Source organism: Python bivittatus, unplaced genomic scaffold (genome assembly GCF_059951505.1).
Source record: "Python bivittatus isolate LINGU-HERP-01145 unplaced genomic scaffold, Pbiv_v1 ctg000370_np1212, whole genome shotgun sequence".
In the NCBI taxonomy this organism is placed as follows: domain Eukaryota; kingdom Metazoa; phylum Chordata; class Lepidosauria; order Squamata; family Pythonidae; genus Python; species Python bivittatus.
In genome coordinates this window covers 1,468,995-1,487,343 of record NW_028277062.1, presented here as the reverse complement: position 1 = coordinate 1,487,343, position 18,349 = coordinate 1,468,995, and the positions used below count along the sequence as shown (strand labels likewise).

General features: G+C 43.4%; 1 protein-coding gene across 1 annotated transcript; it reads left to right on the top strand.

The window, feature by feature from the left end:
* Positions 1–3,851: 3,851 nt before the first annotated feature.
* LOC112542642 (uncharacterized) lies at positions 3,852–16,911 on the top strand. Its single transcript, XM_088141984.1, has 12 exons — positions 3,852–3,924; positions 4,093–4,131; positions 5,739–6,059; positions 6,645–7,034; positions 7,923–8,228; positions 10,271–10,576; positions 12,139–12,237; positions 12,759–12,780; positions 13,982–14,029; positions 14,456–14,484; positions 14,997–15,127; positions 15,238–16,911. The coding sequence occupies exons 1-12, from the start codon at positions 3,912–3,914 to the stop codon at positions 15,325–15,327; spliced, it is 1,794 nt and encodes a 597-aa protein (XP_087998110.1). The 5' UTR covers positions 3,852–3,911; the 3' UTR covers positions 15,328–16,911.
* The last annotated feature ends 1,438 nt before the right edge of the window (positions 16,912–18,349 follow it).

The window sequence follows — 18,349 nt, the reverse complement described above, 5'->3', positions numbered from 1 at the left end:
TTTCTTTAAAAGAATCCCATTTTAAACTTTGGCATACAGTTGGTTTAAAGGCAACATATGTTACAGCTTGTTCTTCGAACAGGCATTGGAAGTCTCTGCTGAGTCTCCTTTCATCCCCAAACCTGGGACGAGTTTCACCAAGTCACCCTCTCCTGCACCCCATTTTTAGCAGCTTTCTCCAAAGTTAGCAGAGAAGTGTGTGGGGATCTCCCCCAGGCAAAGTCTGGAGAAATAACTGTGATCTTTAACCGAAAATGTTTTCAGTTCGTCTCTCAGCTCCACCTGAAATGGCCCCTCTTCTCTTCCACCTCCCTCTGAAATTTCGGGGCTTCTGATTCTCTCGCATTTTCCTTTCTTTCCTCTCCATTCCCCTCCGCCTGTTCTCTCTCCTTAGTATGTCTAAAGAGCCAAAACATGGCTGATTTGGAGTTTCATTTCGTTTCTTTTCATGAAATGAAAACTCTGTTTTTAGGCAGAAACCTTCCTATATTTCCACACTGACTCCCCCATCCTAATTTCTCTTTTCCTCGCATTCCTTCACCCACTGCCCAATGTCTGAGAGCCATTTCAATTTCTATTAACGTGTGACCATTATTTTTTATTTTAACCATCTTCCTTTTACTTCCTCTCTCGTTTTTAGGGTTATATAGTTTCTTCTTTCCTCAGCTCTTAGTAACCGAGAGCCACGTAGCTTCCACAATGGTTCCCTCCGCCTGAATCTTCCGTGCCTCACATTTCTTTGTTATGACAATTTTGCCCACGGTTCAGAATCTGCCTTTTTACATTTTTATCACTGTCTTTTTTGGTCTTTTTCATCTCCTATACACTTCTTGTTCTGTTTCTAGCTTTTTCAGGCCTTTTTTAAAGTACTTTTTCCCTCAGACTTTTTTACTGCCTCTAATCCTTTCTCCTGCCATCTTGTTTGTGAGGTAAATTCCTCTTCACAGAACCCTCTGCTCTGTTACCACAGGGGAAAAAGCAAGTTTATTTCCTCATACAATCTTCCACCTGTATTTTGGGAGTGAATAGACGTAGTTTGAAATCTCGTTGCCAGCACAACCAAATTATTTTATGCTGATACTCTCTTTTCTTTTGGCAGCTCTTTTCCCAAAGGCACTTTTGTGCCTTACGCCATCCTTGACCGCAAGTAAGCTTTTCATGGGGCAGTGATGCTTCCAGTGGCCTCTCAAGCGTGGGAAGAGGGAGCCACGAAGCTCTAATCTTTGTCAGGGGAGACTCTCTTTACTGGTATTAGAACAGATACCTGTGCAAAGGATGTGTTTGAGTTCTTAGTATTTTCCTTAGTGTCTTATCTTTGAGAGTGCAGTATCCTACTGTATTTTACTGCATTTACTTACTTATTCATTTATTTTACTGTTTTTACTGTATTTTAGACTGAAGCGTCCTCTTGTACACAAGAGAAGTGTGCAGCCCTTTAGGTCTTTGAGTGGGATGTCAGGAGAATTTCCAAAAGTTGGTAGGGCCAAAACCAAGAAATCAGCATGGTCAGATCAAAAGCTAAATTTGATTCAATATGATGTTATTAATATTCAATTTAATTCCTATGTGTATATTTAATAATTTCACAGTTTTGACACATTGACACAATGCAGCAATATAAGCCACTTCGGTGAATTTGGGCCAGTCACTCTCAATCAGCTCTAGGAAGAAGGCAATGGCAAACCACTTCCAAAAAGTGTTGCTAAGACTGCTAAAAGGACTTGTCCAAGTAATCACCAAGAGTCAAGACTGACAAAGTTTAAAAAAAAAAAAAAAGCTTGCACTATCATCTGAAGCCACAAAAAAGTTTTTTTTTCTTTTTTTCCTTCAAAGTAAATACTGTAAGCCACAGCTAGGAGAGATAGGAGGACTGGCAAAGGATAGCCCGTCCCTAAAATGAGGATGTTGTGCGTGCAAGTTAAAAGAAGAAATTTTTCTCTTGCTGGCGCACAGGGGCCATTCTTCTTCACTGTGGCAGCATGGGAAGGATATTCCACCAGTAAAATATCATCTTTTAAAACTGTATCTAAGATTAAATACTGTACTATGTAAGGTGAGAAATAGAAATGGCAGCTGTAAGAACCTTTAGATTATAGCTCCTACTGTCAGGGTAGATGGAAGAGGCCATCACAGAGATCTACTTAGATCTCCCAAACCCAAGAATTGGCTCTAACAATACAAGCTATTGCATTTTATTGGCAGTTCTGATTACAGTACTATTTTGACAATAAGCCATAATTGATTAGTGGTGCCTTCTGTTGCACAGAAACCCCGTTACCAGCCTAGGCCGGTGATCTGTTAATGCCCAGTTTATATTACTGAACTCTAACGCGGAGGTTCCCAGATTTTCTTGGTTCATGGCACTCTATTCCCATGAACTGTATAAGAGGGATATGAGTGTGCGTTAATGAAACTATTCTGCATAGAGAATAAAGATGGTCACATCCCTTCTGCCACTCTGGAGGCTTCACATATGGCATATTTGATGCTGAAGGTGGTGTGTGCACAGCCCCTTCCCCAGACTTTTGTCTCTGCTGAGATTCATTTGCTCAGTCTGGTTTAGAGGCTTTTCGCCTGGACTCCAATTAATCGTGCTTACTGACCTTCTGTTTATTAACGACAAGAAACACCCTGCCTCTCAGCTAGGCACTCATCGAGCAGGATGAGATAGCCTTCCAGCCAGCACCATCCAATCTCTGTTCTCCTGATGGTCCATCAGCCAAAGACGTTTTCAACATAACATTAGGCAAAAGCCCGGCCAAAGGACACCTGAGACACAAACAGCATTCCTCAAATACAAGAAGCAGGGGGAATACAGCGCAAAAGTTTAATACAGAACCAAGGTCCATGCAGACGGAAGAGAAAAGGAGTAGCAAGCCTCTCCTCCTTTGCGTCTGCAGCGCTACTAGAGCAGGAAATGACACGAGAACTGAAAATACACAACGCAACTGGAGGTCACCAACTCACATCCTTTTCCCCACAAAGCAGGCCCTGATGAGCAGAGGACTGTCTCAGCCCCCACCCCCCGTCACTTCTCTTGCAGCCAGACCACTTCCCCTGAAGAGCCAAGCCTGCTCCGTCCCTCTGCAGCATTGCAAAATACGCACATCAGCTGCTCGCTCTCACCTTGTCACAAACATGTGCCGATGAACGGAGGGAGTGGCTAGGCTTCCAAAAATAAACCCAGGGCCAAGGCAGAAAAGCAGGGACCACAAACCAGAATGTGAAACTGTTGTCCTGCTAGAAGCTGTGCAAAGGGCCCTTTATCTTGTGAATGCCCTGGGAGGAGGGGAGGAACCTGAAAAGTCTTTGAAAGTCTCCCCAGTTCCTCCCGGCAGGGTGTTTTCTTGAGAACATTTTGGTCAGGCCGACAAGTCACTTTTAGAGAGATAATGGTGGGGGCAAACAAAGGCATCTCCATCTCTTCACCTTTCTCTTGTTTTCCCCCAGAGCTTAGACTTGCCCCCCACCCCACTGGCTTTCTTTAAGGCCCTAAAGGCCTGGTCTTGTTAGCCTACCTGGGGCCCTGGTTGTGAGGTTGAGGGCATATCAGGGTTATGTTAATTGTGTTGGTTGGTTTTTATCTCGGCTGCTGCATATGTTATTTATTTTACATGGTTAAGATGTTTTTTATTGTTTTTTTTATCCATTGTCAGCCGCCGAGGGTCGTGTATTTGAGATGGGCAGCTATATAAATTGATTGAATGACTAAACAAATAAATAAAAACTAAGGAGAGCCATTGGTGGTTTGACATCACACAAGCAGAGCTTGACACCTTCCAAAGTGGCCAGCCACATTCAATCTCTCTAGCAGAGACACTCCAAATTCTCATGCAGCATTTCCTCTGGGGGCGATTCAAGAAGGTGGGGACTTCCACTCCCTTAGCACTCCACGATTCAGCGTTGCAAGGATGGATGTCTTAGGTAAGGCTCCTCTGTGGAGCAACTTCCCTTCTGTGCCTTTCTTCCTGACCGCTTCCCACATCCCACGCTACCAATTCAATCACTAGGTTCTTCCCTTTTTTGGTCTGCAGGAAATTTAGGAGGCCGGATCATCAGGTATGAACATTTCTCTCGTCTTTTCTCTTTCAGACACCTTCTTGGCTCTTTTCTGGATTCTGTTCCTTGCAGGTAATAAAGAGGACAAGTTGCTGTTTACCTGGCCGTTGTCAGGGAGTCACGGATCTTGCTTGAGTAATGGCCTCAGTTGGTTCGAAATAAAAAATAATGAAGAATACATGGCATCGCCTCTCCAGAGAAGTGTGCATACATGACTGAGGCGCTTCTCCGTTTCTGCTGCAGGGCTGTTCTTTCTTCAGGTCTTCCTCTGAAGTCTAGCAGTTGAAGGAGGCAATGAGTAGGACCCGATGGGCTCATCCAAGAAAGATGGTGGGAGATTCAGGAGAGACAAAGGGAAATAGATGTCACAGAGCAACCTTGGGATTCCTTGCAGTAAGCTATTGTGGTGGGCATTTCCTTGGATCATTTAAAAATAATTGCACCCACCCATGACTGCCAAACGAGGGCTTCCTCTTCCCCCAATGCTGGAAATGTAATGAACAGGTTGGATCTTTCTCCCATATGTAGTGGCAATATTGCAAAGCTCAGCAATAACGGAAATTAATTTATTGCAGAATGGAACCCATTATGAAAGTCGCAATTCCATTTCAATCTGAGATATTTTTATTAATCTTCACCAAAACACACATTCCAGCAAAATATACTGAATTGAAATTGAATCTGATAACAGCTGCAAGAATTATATATGCTTTCTGTTGGAAAAGATCTCTGATCTCCTCCATAGAAGAGCGGTTAACTATGGGAACATGCTTCGATGTCTAGAATAACTTCATATCTGAAAAATAAATCTTACATATAATTCAGGATTATGTGGAAACAACTTCTGGACTATGTTTCTATACATTGAATTGAGCCACATCCCAAATTTGGGTTCTAGAGTTTATATTTCAATCTGATAAAAAGGCTAGATATTATATACAGTATTTTTTTAAAGTATTGTTTATATCTTCTAATGTATTGTTCATGATTTCTAACTTCTATTTTTCCTGTTATCAATTTCAATTCTGCCAAATATTTTTACAGTTCCATACAGAAATATTTTGACTAGAAATTAGATAACAAAAAGCCATATACTACTCTGTTGTTAATGGTGTATAAGCATATATTAGCCATACAATATTTTAGACTTACAGGTTATTCAAGATTTGTCAATCATCCATCCGTATTTTATTGCTTATATTGTTTTTTCTTTTTTTTCTGTACTATATTTCCTATACCCTTTTAAGTTTGTTAAAAAGATGATAGATAGATAGATAGATAGATAGATAGATAGATAGATAGATAGATAGATAGATAGATAGATAGATATAGAGACAGAGATTGATAATAAATAATTGCAGGTTATCACAGAAGACAAGAGTATCTATCAATGGCCACTAATCAGGATGGGTACAGGTTACCTGCAGAAACAGAGGCAGGACAGAAACATGGGAACAAGGGGTTTCACCCCTGTGTCCGGCTTAATAATGTCCCTTTTGCAGTTTTTGGGGGGATCAGAATAAGCCCTTGGTCTCATTCACCTTAAAATCCTGTGAAGCATCCTGCAGGAGGTTCTGCTAGAAGAGCGTGGGACAGAAAGGGATGAAGAGCCTTCTCCAAAGCCTGAGCTGCAGGAGGAGATCCAGAGGATTTCTAATTGCATAAATTTCCTTTCCCAGGGCGGCTGCTGGGAGCTGTAGATCCACCTCCATCCCATCCGAGCCTATCAATCCACCCGCCATACAACAGCTTTCTCCTAGAACAGTGTTTCTCACTGACTTGTTCACCTCCCCAAAATCAAACAGTATATTACTTTCATGAGACTACAACTGATGGAGCATGGGTCCTCATGAAAACTCAGTCTGGAAATACCTTGAAAGTCTGCATTAGACATCTAGAAACGGAGAAAAAATATGCATGTCACTACATGGAGGGAAACAATGGAGGACTACAGAACAAATCTTCTTCACTCAGCAATGAGATTACGATCTCCATCCTTGGTGAGAAGAACCACCCTATTTACTCCTTACCTACAAGGCCTTCCTCCCCACAGCGGGCAGGGGAAGAACCAGGTCTCCAGACTTCCTCGACAGGGAGAGGAGTGGGTGTAGCAGCTGACGTGAAGAGACAGGCAGGGTTCCTTTTGGGCAGGAGGAGGAAGCTGCCCCAGGTGGCAGCCTTGGGTGCCTGGGACCGACCGACAGGAAACCAGGCAGACTAGGGAAGCACAGTCTGTTGTGCGGGATAATTCCATTTTCTCAGCACAGTCACAAAACCATAATCCTTGTAGCTCCTTAAAGAACACGAGACAGTCTCAGAGTGTTATATTTCAGCTTCAGTTTGTAGAGGCATCTCCCAGAAGATACAGCTAAGAGACAGAAAATTTCCAGAGGTTTTTCCGAAAAATACAAAACTCCTGAAGAGCAACAACAAGTACAGTTTTGCTATATGCACAGAGAGCTGAAATAGGTCATATTTCCATAAAAAGCATTACTTCGTTTCATGTTGTTTTGTACAAGTCTCCCATTTATGATTTATTCCCGCCCTCATTTACCCCTTTCTCTCCTTCTTCCGTAAACCTCCAGATCGCCTACCTGCTCCAATCCTTTCTCTAGATCCCCACCAGCCGGTTTACAACCCAGGGCAGCAAGTGAGGCTGATCTGTTCTGCTTCTGAATGGCCACAATTAGCAGAATATCAAGTTCATTACAAAGATCTTCAGTATGAAACCGAATTTCGGAAAATCTACGTGACCAGTGAAAATATGAGGCAACATAATATGGTTGTCGAAAAAGACACTGCTGGAGAGTATAGATGTCAATACTGGATCATTCTGTCAGGACGGAAGATCTTTTCCCCATGGAGCAAGTTAGCCTCAGTGGCCATGACAGGTAAGCAGGTCAGCCAGGCAGTCCAGGACGTAGCAGAGAAGAAAACGCTTCTGTGCTCGCGGTTAAGAGACAAAGATCTCGCAGGTGTGTCACAGATGTCCAGCTGCATTCAGAGTAAAAAAACAACACTTCATTATCCACTTGAAAAAAACCCCTTGGAGCCACATTCAAACACATGACTACAAAACATGGGGCTTTTGTTTTTTAAAAAGCTGTTTAAAATTGTCTTGTTTGTACTGAGAAAGAGAGAGAGAGAGTGAGCACTATCAACACACATGGCTTTTTGCAGAATAACATGCTGAACTAAAGTTAGGGTCCTTTCCCACAGATCCCATAAGGCCAGTTTTATTCACAAATAAAGCAACAAGGACAGAAATGAAAGGGGAAGTGAGAAGGATGGGTTCCAGGTAACTGAAGCCAAGGAACACTGTGGTGTGTCACCCCATTGCTGTTCCAAGCTCAGAAGACCAGCAAGGGGGCATGACTGGAAGACTGGTGGGGTGGGGTGAGGCAGCCTCATTGTTCTCTTCTGGTAAATGGGTGTTTTCTATGCAGCCATGGAGTTTCAGCATCACGTCCCTGACTAGATAACACTGAATATCAACTCACTGGTGATTTCTATCCAGGAGGAACCAAAGGAATTCAAACTCAGGTTTCTCAGCAAAAACATAAAATCGTAATCCTCGTAGCTCTTTAAGAAACACAAGAGCGTCTCAGGATGTTATATTTTAGCTTCAGTTTGTAGTTAGAAGCATTTCCAGGGAGATACAGTTAAGAGATAGGAATAATTCAGAGGTTTTTGTGATAACAGCTAAACAGCAACTACAGTTTTGCTCTAAACCCAGAGAACGGAAATGCTTTGTATATCCATAGATAGCATTACTTTTCTACTGTGTGATATTGTACAATTCTCCTCTTTATGATTTATTCCCTCTCTCATTTACCCTTTTCTCTCCTTCCGTAAACCTCCAGATCCCCCACCTGCTCCAATCCTTGATCTAGATCCCCAGCAGCCTGTTTACGTCCACGGGGAACCGGTGAGACTGATCTGTTCTGCTCCTGAAGGGCTGGAAGTAGCAGGATACACATTTTATTCTGGAAGGTTGCAAGATTTCAGGGATGTTAAGGAAATCAACAGGACCTGTGCAAAAACTGGGCAATATCAACTCATAGTTGAAGAAAGAACCGCTGGTGAATACAGTTGTCTGTCCTGGACGGTGGTGTCAGGGCGGGAGATCCTTTCCCCATGGAGCAACTCAGTCTCAGTGGCCGTGACAGGTAAGCAAGAGGTGGAGAAGAAAAGGCTTCTGAGTGAAGGAATCTGAAGCCATCTTAGGGCAGGTGACATTAGTAGTTAAAAGAGGACGATACCTCAGATCCATGATGCAAGCGCAACTGCATTAAGTATAAAAACTAATACTAGATTTTCCATTAAATGAGAGAACAAACAGCAGTCTGAAAAGACCCAGCTGGAATAGTGGGTTTGTCGTGCTTTGTATAGTACGCAATTTTGAAACTCATTTCACAGTCAAAGAATAAGCAGTTTTTTACTGGAAAGAGTTACTATAGTTCTGGTAAAATAAGTAATCTAAATACAATGATATTGAAAAAATGATGGCTGAGTGAGTAGTATCGTTCATGTCCTGGGGACAAGCAAAGATTCCTTAAAAAGTGGGTGTATTTGGAGAGTTAGTGGGGAGCATCCAGGGCCACCTCACCTTTCCCATTTGGGTAATGGGCGTTTTCCATGCAGCCTTGGTGTCCCAGCTGACCAGGCAACAGAGGACATGTGACCTGTTGGAGTCCTGGCATGTTCTTTAGGCCAAGCCTGCCTATTTGGATCTCTTCAGAGCAAGAGTTCACGGGCTCTTGCTCTGACCCAATTCTGATCCATCATCATCTGGATCGGAGGACAGCTCAGAGGAGGAGAGGCCTAGGTAGATCCCGTGGACAGAGGGCCTCGGAGGTCATGCCAGTGGCTCAGTCCCAGAAAGAGATGGGCTGGACAAAGGAGAAGATACGCCAGCCCCAGTACCAAATTGGGTTCCATTTGAATGGAAAGATCAGATAATTCCAGCTGAGTACATTATTTTCCATGTGTCAGAAAACGACAGACACGGGTTCGGTTGTCCAGTAGACAGAAGTTTTTATTGGGCACGTTTGCAAAGGTGGGTCCCTCCCGCAGCAATGGAGGAACCCCGAAGCAAGGTCTGACAGGTTTTTATACCCCCTATCTGTCCTCCCCCTCCTACGAGGGCTTGGCTCACAATCTCCTTTTTTACCGCCCCGGAGCGCCGCTAATTAACCGCAAAACCGCAGACATTCCACTTTCCGAATCCAATCAGCGCCATACACATTGCAATCCCCACTTGACCCGACAGCCGCCCCCTGCCGTTTCTCTCCACTCTGGTGCGAACGTGCCTCTTGCCTGCAGTCTTTCCTCCCTCCTGCCGCCCCTCTCCACTCTGGTGCGAGTGTGCCTTCTGCCCATCCTCCCTCCTGCCACCCCCCCAAGGCTGCCCCATGGTGCACAGCGCTCTCCCCTAGCAAACATGGTTCGTTTGAGGCCCTCACTTCTCCCTGCCTTCTCACACATGTATTTAATCATTTTCCCCATCTCTCATCTTGAAAATTACACTGTCCAAACTAAACCTAAGGCTTTGGCAAACTTCTTCCCAATAATATTTTTTTTTCTTTTCATAGTAATTTTATTAAAGATTGTAATACAACAGTGAAAACAAATACAAACTTAAAAAAAAGATATTGAGAGGTCTTCAATATAAATTGCCAAATTAATTGTGGGGGATAGGTTTGTCTTTGGATCTGCCAGGAAGTTTGCTTCCTATGACACATTACCTTCTAGCTGCTGAGAACAGTTTGGAGCCAAATTGGGTTTCTTTAACCACAAAGGCATGTCCAGGGCATGTCGGGAGCGCCAATCAATTGCCCATCAGGTGGCTTTTTTCCAGGGAACCACCAAATGAATTCCAATACAGGATTCTCTGCAGAGTCACAAAAAGCTAACCCTTGTAGCTCCTCAAGGGAGGCAGAAGATTCTCAGGCTGTTATGTTTAAGCTTCTGTTTGTGCACATTGTTAGGAAACATGCCCAGTGTGAAGCAGCTAAAAGATGGGAACTCTTCAGGGGTTTTCTCAAAAAATACATACATGCTGAAAAAGACAACTGAGGTTCTTTTGTTCTGTACACAGAGAACACAAATACTTCATAGTTACTCTTCTATTATATCGTACAAGGGTCCTTTATGTTATTTATTCCCGCCCTCATTTACCCTTTTCTCTCCTTCTTCCGTAAACCTCCAGATCCCCCACCTGCTCCAACCCTTGTTCTAGATCCCCAGCAGCCTGTTTACATCCACGGGGAACCGGTGAGACTGATCTGTTCTGCTCCTGAAGGGCTGGAAGTAGCAGGATACACATTTTATTCTGGAAGGCTACAAGATGTCAAGGATGTTAAGGAAATGAATGGGACCAATGCAAAAACTGGGCAATATCAACTCATAGTTGAAGAAAGAACCGCTGGTGAATACAGTTGTCTGTCCTGGACGGTGGTGTCAGGACGGGAGATCCTTTCCCCATGGAGCAACTCAGTCTCAGTGGCCGTGACAGGTAAGCAAGAGGTGGAGAAGAAAAGGCTTCTGAGTGAAGGAATCTGAAGCCATCTTAGAGCAGGTGACATTAGTAGTTAAAAGAGGACGATACCTCAGATCCATGATGCAAGCGCAACTGCATTAAGTATAAAAACTGATATTACATTATCTATTCAAAAAGAAATGAACACCAAAGTAAAAAGGAGCCTGGTCAGAACAGTGTATTTGTCATACTTTATGTAGCCCCACAATTTTGAAACGTATCTCCATAGAATGGACTGTTTCTTTTCTAGAAAATACTACTATGTTAGAAATCATAGAGTTAGGGATTAGGCCTCACTGGGGCCTAGGGAATCTCTTTGCTTCCTGGACCAGATCTCGGACACATAAGTCCTGTAAACTAAGGATGTACTGCTGAACTGAATGAGCATGAAACTGAGCAAACTCAGGGAGGCAGTGAAGGACCGGAAGGCCTGGCGCAGTATGGTTCATGGGGTCACGAAGAGTCGGACACGACTTAACGACTAAACAACAACAAAGCTGAACTGAAATCTGATCAAGTCTATTGGGGGGGGGGGTTCTTTATTTATTACTGGTATTTCTGTATTCTTCTACTGCAAAATAGCATCAAGCAACATAAAACAGGAGAAAAAAGTTTAAAACATCAAAACACCGATGATTAATATACATTACAGTGGAATTAATCATCTAGGAGCTCAGTTTTCTCATCCTTCTGGAAACTCAGTAGGAAATTCATGGTTCTTCTATGTGTAGTGGAGAGTGCAATTCAAGAGCTGGGGTACCTCCTAGAGTAGTGGGCGGATCCCAAGCCCCTCAACGCTACAAACTCAGATCCCAAAATGATCACATGCCCCAAAGGTGGAACCCATGGCTTAAAATAATTATTGCAATGTACGCTAAGAAGGGGAAAAGGCTGAACACTCAAATTCTGCTTTCCACACTTCCATGACTTTAAAATAATTATCTCACTTTCTAAGTTCCAGCCCCTGCCTGGAGATATACAGATTTTGACCACAGAGTTTGGCATCACTGCTTTCATATTTTAAGAAGGAAAGTCTTTTTGAATACCTGTTTTATTTTATGGGGGGCATGGGGGGGAATTAAAGTTGAACCTGGTTTGGGGAATAGTCCTCATTGGCAGAAAAATCTGTTCTGCTCTTGAAGTTGAGGGAATTTCTAATTTCATTTTACAAGCTTTTAGACCTCAAGGTTTTGAACACACAGTCTGGACTTGATCTGAGCCAGGATCAAGCGGCTTAGCTATGCTTATTGTACAAAGATGAATAATAACCTTAAAAGAACAGTTTTGGATGCAGAATTACATTTTGTTCATAACCACATAACCCCAAATTTGAGGCTAAGTAGAGGCTTCCAGATGGGATATTTTTGCTAACGGTCGACAGGAGATGCTTCATGCTGGTGGCCCCAAGGGACTAGCAAGGATGTTTTAGGCATTGGAATTATAACTCAAAGAGAGAAGGAGAGGTGAGCAAAGTGTGGTGGAGACAAGACCTCTAACTAACTTTCCCCAAACTGCTTTGCACCAATTCTTTTGCACAGATCTGATTAATTTCAACCTGCTGGCTGTTGGGTGTGCAGGCAGTGGCATCCTGATTCTTCTGGTGTGTTTCGTCTGCCTTTACAAGCTCAAGCTCAAAGGTATTTGAGGGGTAGCAAAGCGGGATCAGCCAGAAGCAGAGAGAGAGCATCCCCCCAGCTCTTCAGACTTTCCACCCTGAGTAGGAATCTCCCAGCCAGGAATATTCTTAGCGCTTTGCACATCGTTTTTGTTAATTGTCTTCCCTATCCCTCTGGCTTCATCCTCATACCGTTCCCACCTTCCACAATGCAGCTGGTGCTTTCCCTGTGCATAGCCCAATCATCAAAAAGGAAAAACAAGTGTCAATTTCTATGAATCAGGCCGATCTGAAATTTCAAGAGAGAACAAGGTCTTTGAATCCTTCCATTTAAACTTGTATCTCACCCAAGCCAAGAGGGAAGAAGTAGGATTTGTTAGGACGCTCAGCTCAAGAACACCCAGGTCCCCAACAGAGAAGGGGATCAGAGTCTCCCACTTTGGTTGGCTGAGATTTATAGGGGGCCCCGGTTGGAGAAGCCAGCGCTAAAGGAGGAAGATGGAGAGCTGTCTGTCAAAATGCTCTTTTCTTTTTTCTTCCCAGGCAAAAAGCAGACTGCCATCAGGTAAGCAAGTGTGGGCCCCTTAGCTTGGGCTAAGGGCAGCTTCATCTGGGATGGCTGGCGCTTGTGATAAACCAATCATACTGGGAAACCGAGTTCCTGTGCAGAGAAAAATGCAATGAGGGTTTGTACCCTCAGGCCAGAAAAGGCAGAGCTCTCAACATTTGCCTCTTAGGAATATAAAAGCTCTATCCAGCCCAAGATTTGGCTTTTGACTCTGGGAGGGAGACAGAAATAAAGCAGAAGGCAGGAGCCACACCTCACAGCTACAGATATTTTGAGATACATTGCCCCTGGCCCTGGAGGTTCTATAAAGTAATTGGGCTTACTCTTCAGCAGCCGAGTGTCCTTCCTTCATGAATTTGATGAAGACCTGTTGCAAGCAGGTTAAGCAGATGGTAAATTAATCTGCTTAATCTCAGACTTGGTGGCAGTGAGTCCCATAATCAGGTTTTGAATTCAGGTCTTTTTTATCTGTCCTTTTTCTGCAGGATTTTCAGCTCTGGCCATTCTGGAGGGGCTCATGCTTTCCTTTCCTAGCAAATAGCAGGCAGAAATTCAATTGTGAAGTTGTTGCTGCACCCGCAAATTGGAAGAAGCTTAATTATATAACTGTTAACTGAAGAAGCTTTGCAGCAAACCATCCCAACAGCTAATTAGCCAGCTGATGGAGAAATTATCCAACCATTTTTTTTTAAGTCAGGCTGAGTGCTAATACTCACTGAGACGGTAAACTATATAACCCTTAATTCTGTATTTTTTCAGTAGATGGGAGTGGAGATTAGTCCTCATTGCTTGAGGGAGATGAGGGTCTGATAGAATTTCCCCAGAATTCCCCAGAATTTCCCCAGAATTCGATCCCTCATGCAGTCTCAGACATCCATTTCCACAGCTTGATATTTGACATACACGACATACACGACTTGCACATTACTTGAAATGCGGCAAGCAGGAGAGCCATTCCTTTGTAAGTGGCTGCTTGGTAGATATAGGAAGCACATCTTTAGTTTTGTTTTGGGATAGGATCAACTGAATGTCTTTAAAAATTCCAACTGCTCCTGGAATTGAGTTTTTCCAAGTTAAAAGAAGAAGAAGAAAAAGGCTGAGCCATGTTATGCCAGTCAAATTTACCACCCTTTCTTTTTTCCACCTGGTCTGTTTCTCTTAGTGTGCTTAATTGCTTCTTCTCAACGTTCCTCTGCAGGGCGTATTGGAAACCACGAACACTTCAGCAGACCATGAGGATAAGAAGGTACGGCAGAAGTTTGCCTTCAGCTTTTGGCTTGCTCTTTTGAAGATCTACAGTACCAGGGGAACAAAAGCGAATGTGCCATTCCCCTTCATGCAGCAAGTGGATTGCAGTTTTGAGCTGACTTAGACTACAAGCTGGTCCTCAAAATTTGGCCCTCAGATGAAGATTGGGAGGAAGGGATACCTCTTTTCAGAGTGTTCCTGTCTTTTGCCATCATTCCAGCTTGGCTTCAGCCTTATACGGAGCACTTAAGCCAAATTTCTCTTATCTCACGCCATTCCCACGGAACGAACTCTCTGTTCCCCGTTCTTCAGGCTAAGGGGAGCAGAGCCAATTTTAAAAAGTTGGCAGTCTATGTGACCAGCTTCCCATTCACATTTATTCCAAACGCATCCTCCCATTAAACACCGCTTTGCTATTTTTCAGGAACGAGGAACTCACTGATTGCTCAACAAGTAAGTAGGAAGTTAACTGCCTTCTGCTTTACTGTGAGTGCAGAGAAGAATTGCTCATTTCTGCTTTTTTCATCTTTTTCTGGTTGCAGTAGCAGTTTCACCTGCCTTCAAAAAATGCTACCCACTCTTCTTTGCCCCCCCAACACACATACACCTCACTGTAGGTGATTTCTGGAAGGTGGAGGCACTATTCTTTTGTACCCAAAAGGGGAGGGGGGTGTCCTGTGTAACTGTAAGGGCTCTTAAAATATTATTGCCTAAATCTCTATGATTTTTCCTTAAGGAGTAACACAGGGACATCCACAAAGGGGAGGATCAACACACCCACCCCAACACCCCTGATCTCTCACATTAAAAACTGCTGAGAGTGAAAACTTTTGGAGACACCCAATTGCTCCCCTAAACTTTTGGGGTGCACGCATGGTCCTAGGGATCTCAGATTGTGCTCCACTGCCTTGAAAGCGGTGATAGGCATCGATCCTTGATGATACCCAAAGCTGTTTTGTAACTAGATTTCCAAGAAGAGGGCAGACTTGAACATCTGCAGCGAGACAGCCTGGACTGGGGGGTCCTGCCTAAAAATGAAATCGTGAAGAAAATGAAGAGAGCTAAAAGCACAGATCCTGGCGCTGACAATTTTCCGGTGAGTGTCAACATCACCATGTCGGCAACCATGGTGAGTTTCTCATCTCTTCCTGACGACTTTTGATTTCATTTCCCATACACACGTATATGTTTTTCCACCCCTTTCAGAAAACCGAGCCAGTCTACACACTGCTTGGCTCCTCCTGCTCCACATTTTTATGGGAGGCCAAAAACCAAGGAGGTTTGTGTCAACTATAAACCTTTTCTTCAGCCTTCTCGCCTTTCTCTTCCCCACGGCAACAAAAGCTATACTCAGGTACTGTTCCTTTCTTGGCATCAATTTCCAGAATAATAGCACAAAGACTCATGAATAGGACTGTGGGGACTCTACACACTGGGAAATCTCTTCCAGAAGATCCATCGAAATGAAAAGGAACCTGTGGAGGCACAAATGTACTGCAGGGTTCTTTTATACAAACTTCCTTGGGGTGAATGGGGACAATCATTCGCGTCAGTTTTATTGGGTAAGCAAAATTCCATATAGCTCAACGTTTCAAGGTACTAGACCTCAATGAGAAGATTCCCTGCTTTCCCTTTCCTCTCCCCCTTCTATTCTGCCTTCTCCCACAACAAAGGCTTGTATTTCTACTACCATCACCCATTAATTCGGATGCAGCTTCTACAAGAGAATATTGTGCCCTGTGGTGATTAATGGTTGATGCATGGACTGAAGAATGGTGCCATTTAGACTATATGCCTCAAAAGTCAAAATGTCTTGCCTGCTCAATTTGTGTGCTGAAGAAATGCAAAATAAGGAACATACTCAGTCTTCTACTGATCTTACAAGTGGGTGCTGTTCATACATTCTGGTATTTATGCATGCTGATCCATTTTAGCTCCTGCCAGGATTATGCTTGAAGGACAAGAACCAGGAATTCCCCATTTATTCACTAGAAATAATATGCAATTTTTAAAAGTTGAGACCTGCCACTTATAGTTAGTTGTTTCTCTTTTCTCTTGTTCCAGTTTTGGCAAGGAATCTAAGATACAAAGTAAACCAGTGGTTTAAAAGAGAGGTTCATTTCAAAATATGAAATATTGTATTACTGTGATGGAACAGGTAAACTCTGTGGGCCAACTTGTCACATAATCTTCCAGACATAGAAACTGTACTTGTAACTGATCATCTGAGCTGGGAGAAAATCAGATAAAGGTTTCTCACAGCACAGATGGTCTCCTGTGAGACCAAGGAGGAAGCTGAAGTGAGCTAAGCAGCCAGAAGGAACTGAGCGGTTGTCAGTTGAGAGAGAAGGATGGGGTGAAAATGGTGGGCAAATAAAGCTGGATTTAGACAGTTCCAGGCTGCTAAAGATATGAAGGTTCCCTGTGGTGGAAGATTACTGAAGATGAGTTGGCCTTGAGGCTGCCTGCAGAAAATGTGGGATCATGTCTCTTTAGGGAGGTTCCAGAGGGGGAGATCCAAAGAAACTTGAAGTTCTGCTGCTCAGAAAAGGATACCAGTCAAGTTTTAATTAAAGTTCTTGATTAACTCGATGGGGGGATTTATTATCTCTGCTACCCACATAGCAATAGGCATATGCTGACATATTAGGCAAAGCTGCAGTATCTGCCGGGGGAGGGGGATGTTAAAATCAGCAAGTTGACAGATGGAGGGTCGTGATTCAAGTCCCACCCCTTGCATGGTGACCCTTTCTCCAGCTTGCCAATTTTGACACCCCTTCCCCAGGGATTTCTGCATTACTTTTGCAGGATTTGTTTATCTGCTTTAGGTGAATACTGCTTGCAGAACTATCTAGCTCTGGTAAGAGTCACGCTCTTAGAGAAACAAATGCCTTTTCTAGCTTGGAAAAGTTACAAATAAAGACAATTCTGAGCTGATTCGCAAGAAGGTGCTTGCAAGTTGTGGTTTTGTCTGTTCAGTCCTGAGAACCCACACACACGTCCCATGACCATTATTCTACACAATAAAAGTAACAGTAACTGCATTTGTTTTTCGAAAAAGGAGTAGAAAAATATTTCCAACTCATTGCTGAACAGATAGATTAATCTAATGACAAATCATAGAAGTTTTTATACCGAGAAAAATATCGTGCCAAGTAATCAGCTCTGATCATTAAACAAACAAACCAATTAGGGACCAATTAATACCAGACAAGGTTTTGTTGTAGCAAATTGGCCCACTTGATTTCAGCAAAGTGACAGGCAAAGCCCTCCATGACAGGCTGATTAGCAAGCTAGTTAAATGTGGGCTGGAAGGCATAATAACCAAATGAATAGAGCTGCTTCAAAAATCATAGAGAGACCCTACGGCAGAGAGGTAGCAGTGGAATGTCCCGGACTTTATGCTTCAGTATTTATATTAATAACTTGAACAAAGCAGTGGAGTCTGAAGATGACAGAGTCAAGTGGGATTGTTAATATCCTAGAAAACAGAATTAAACTTCAAAAAAGATTGACGGGAAGGAGCGCATTTTGATTTCTTCAAGCCCCTGAAATGCCATTGCACAGAAGGCAGCCAGGACTATTCTCTGTCATCGCAAATGCAGGATGTGGAAGAGTGGATTTAAGGAGTATGCACTGCAGCTGAATGCCAGGGGTGGGGGGCATCTTCCAAAAATAAGAGCAGTTTGATATCAGATCCATAGATCCAGAGAGCTGGTAGATTCCCCTACATTAGATGTGTCCAAACTAGATAACCATCTAATAGAACGCTTTTATCTGGATCCCTGTGCTTGATCTCCATGGCCTCCTTCATCTCAACAATTCTTGATGTTTTGCTTAGTTCATGTTCAGGGCATTATATTGATGGCTTAATTCACTAACCAGATTTAACACGTATGAACACAGGCTTAGCGTTCCATCACATCTATGCTCTTTCCTTACTAGCTAGTCATTCTTTACTGGGAAATTTCTGGGTGGATGAAGTTAAAGTGAGGTGCTTCTGTGCCAAAGGAAGTCCTGACAAATTCCTTGATGGCCGGGCAACAGGGCCTTCTTTGCAGTGACACCCAACTGTAGAACGGCCTCTACCTCCTTCCTTGCTGAAATATGAACTGCCTGGCTAACCTCAGTCAGAATTGGGAGGGTTGACCAACATCCAGGAGGACAGAACAAGATTGCAAGATTGTTGGACCAGTTGGAGGGCTGGGCTGAGTGGCTCAGGATGCCTTCAACAGGGAGAAATATAAGGTGATATATCCTGGGATGAAAAATATAGGGCACGTATACAAGGTAAGGGATTTGTGGGGTGGAAGCACTA

Bases quoted from the DNA above. Each gene is read 5' to 3' on its own strand.
- LOC112542642 (XM_088141984.1), top strand. The intron at 10,577-12,138 runs GTAAGCAAGAGG...TCTTTTGCACAG, and splicing joins AGTCTCAGTGGCCGTGACAG to ATCTGATTAATTTCAACCTG. The intron at 15,128-15,237 runs GTGAGTGTCAAC...CACCCCTTTCAG, and splicing joins CTGGCGCTGACAATTTTCCG to AAAACCGAGCCAGTCTACAC.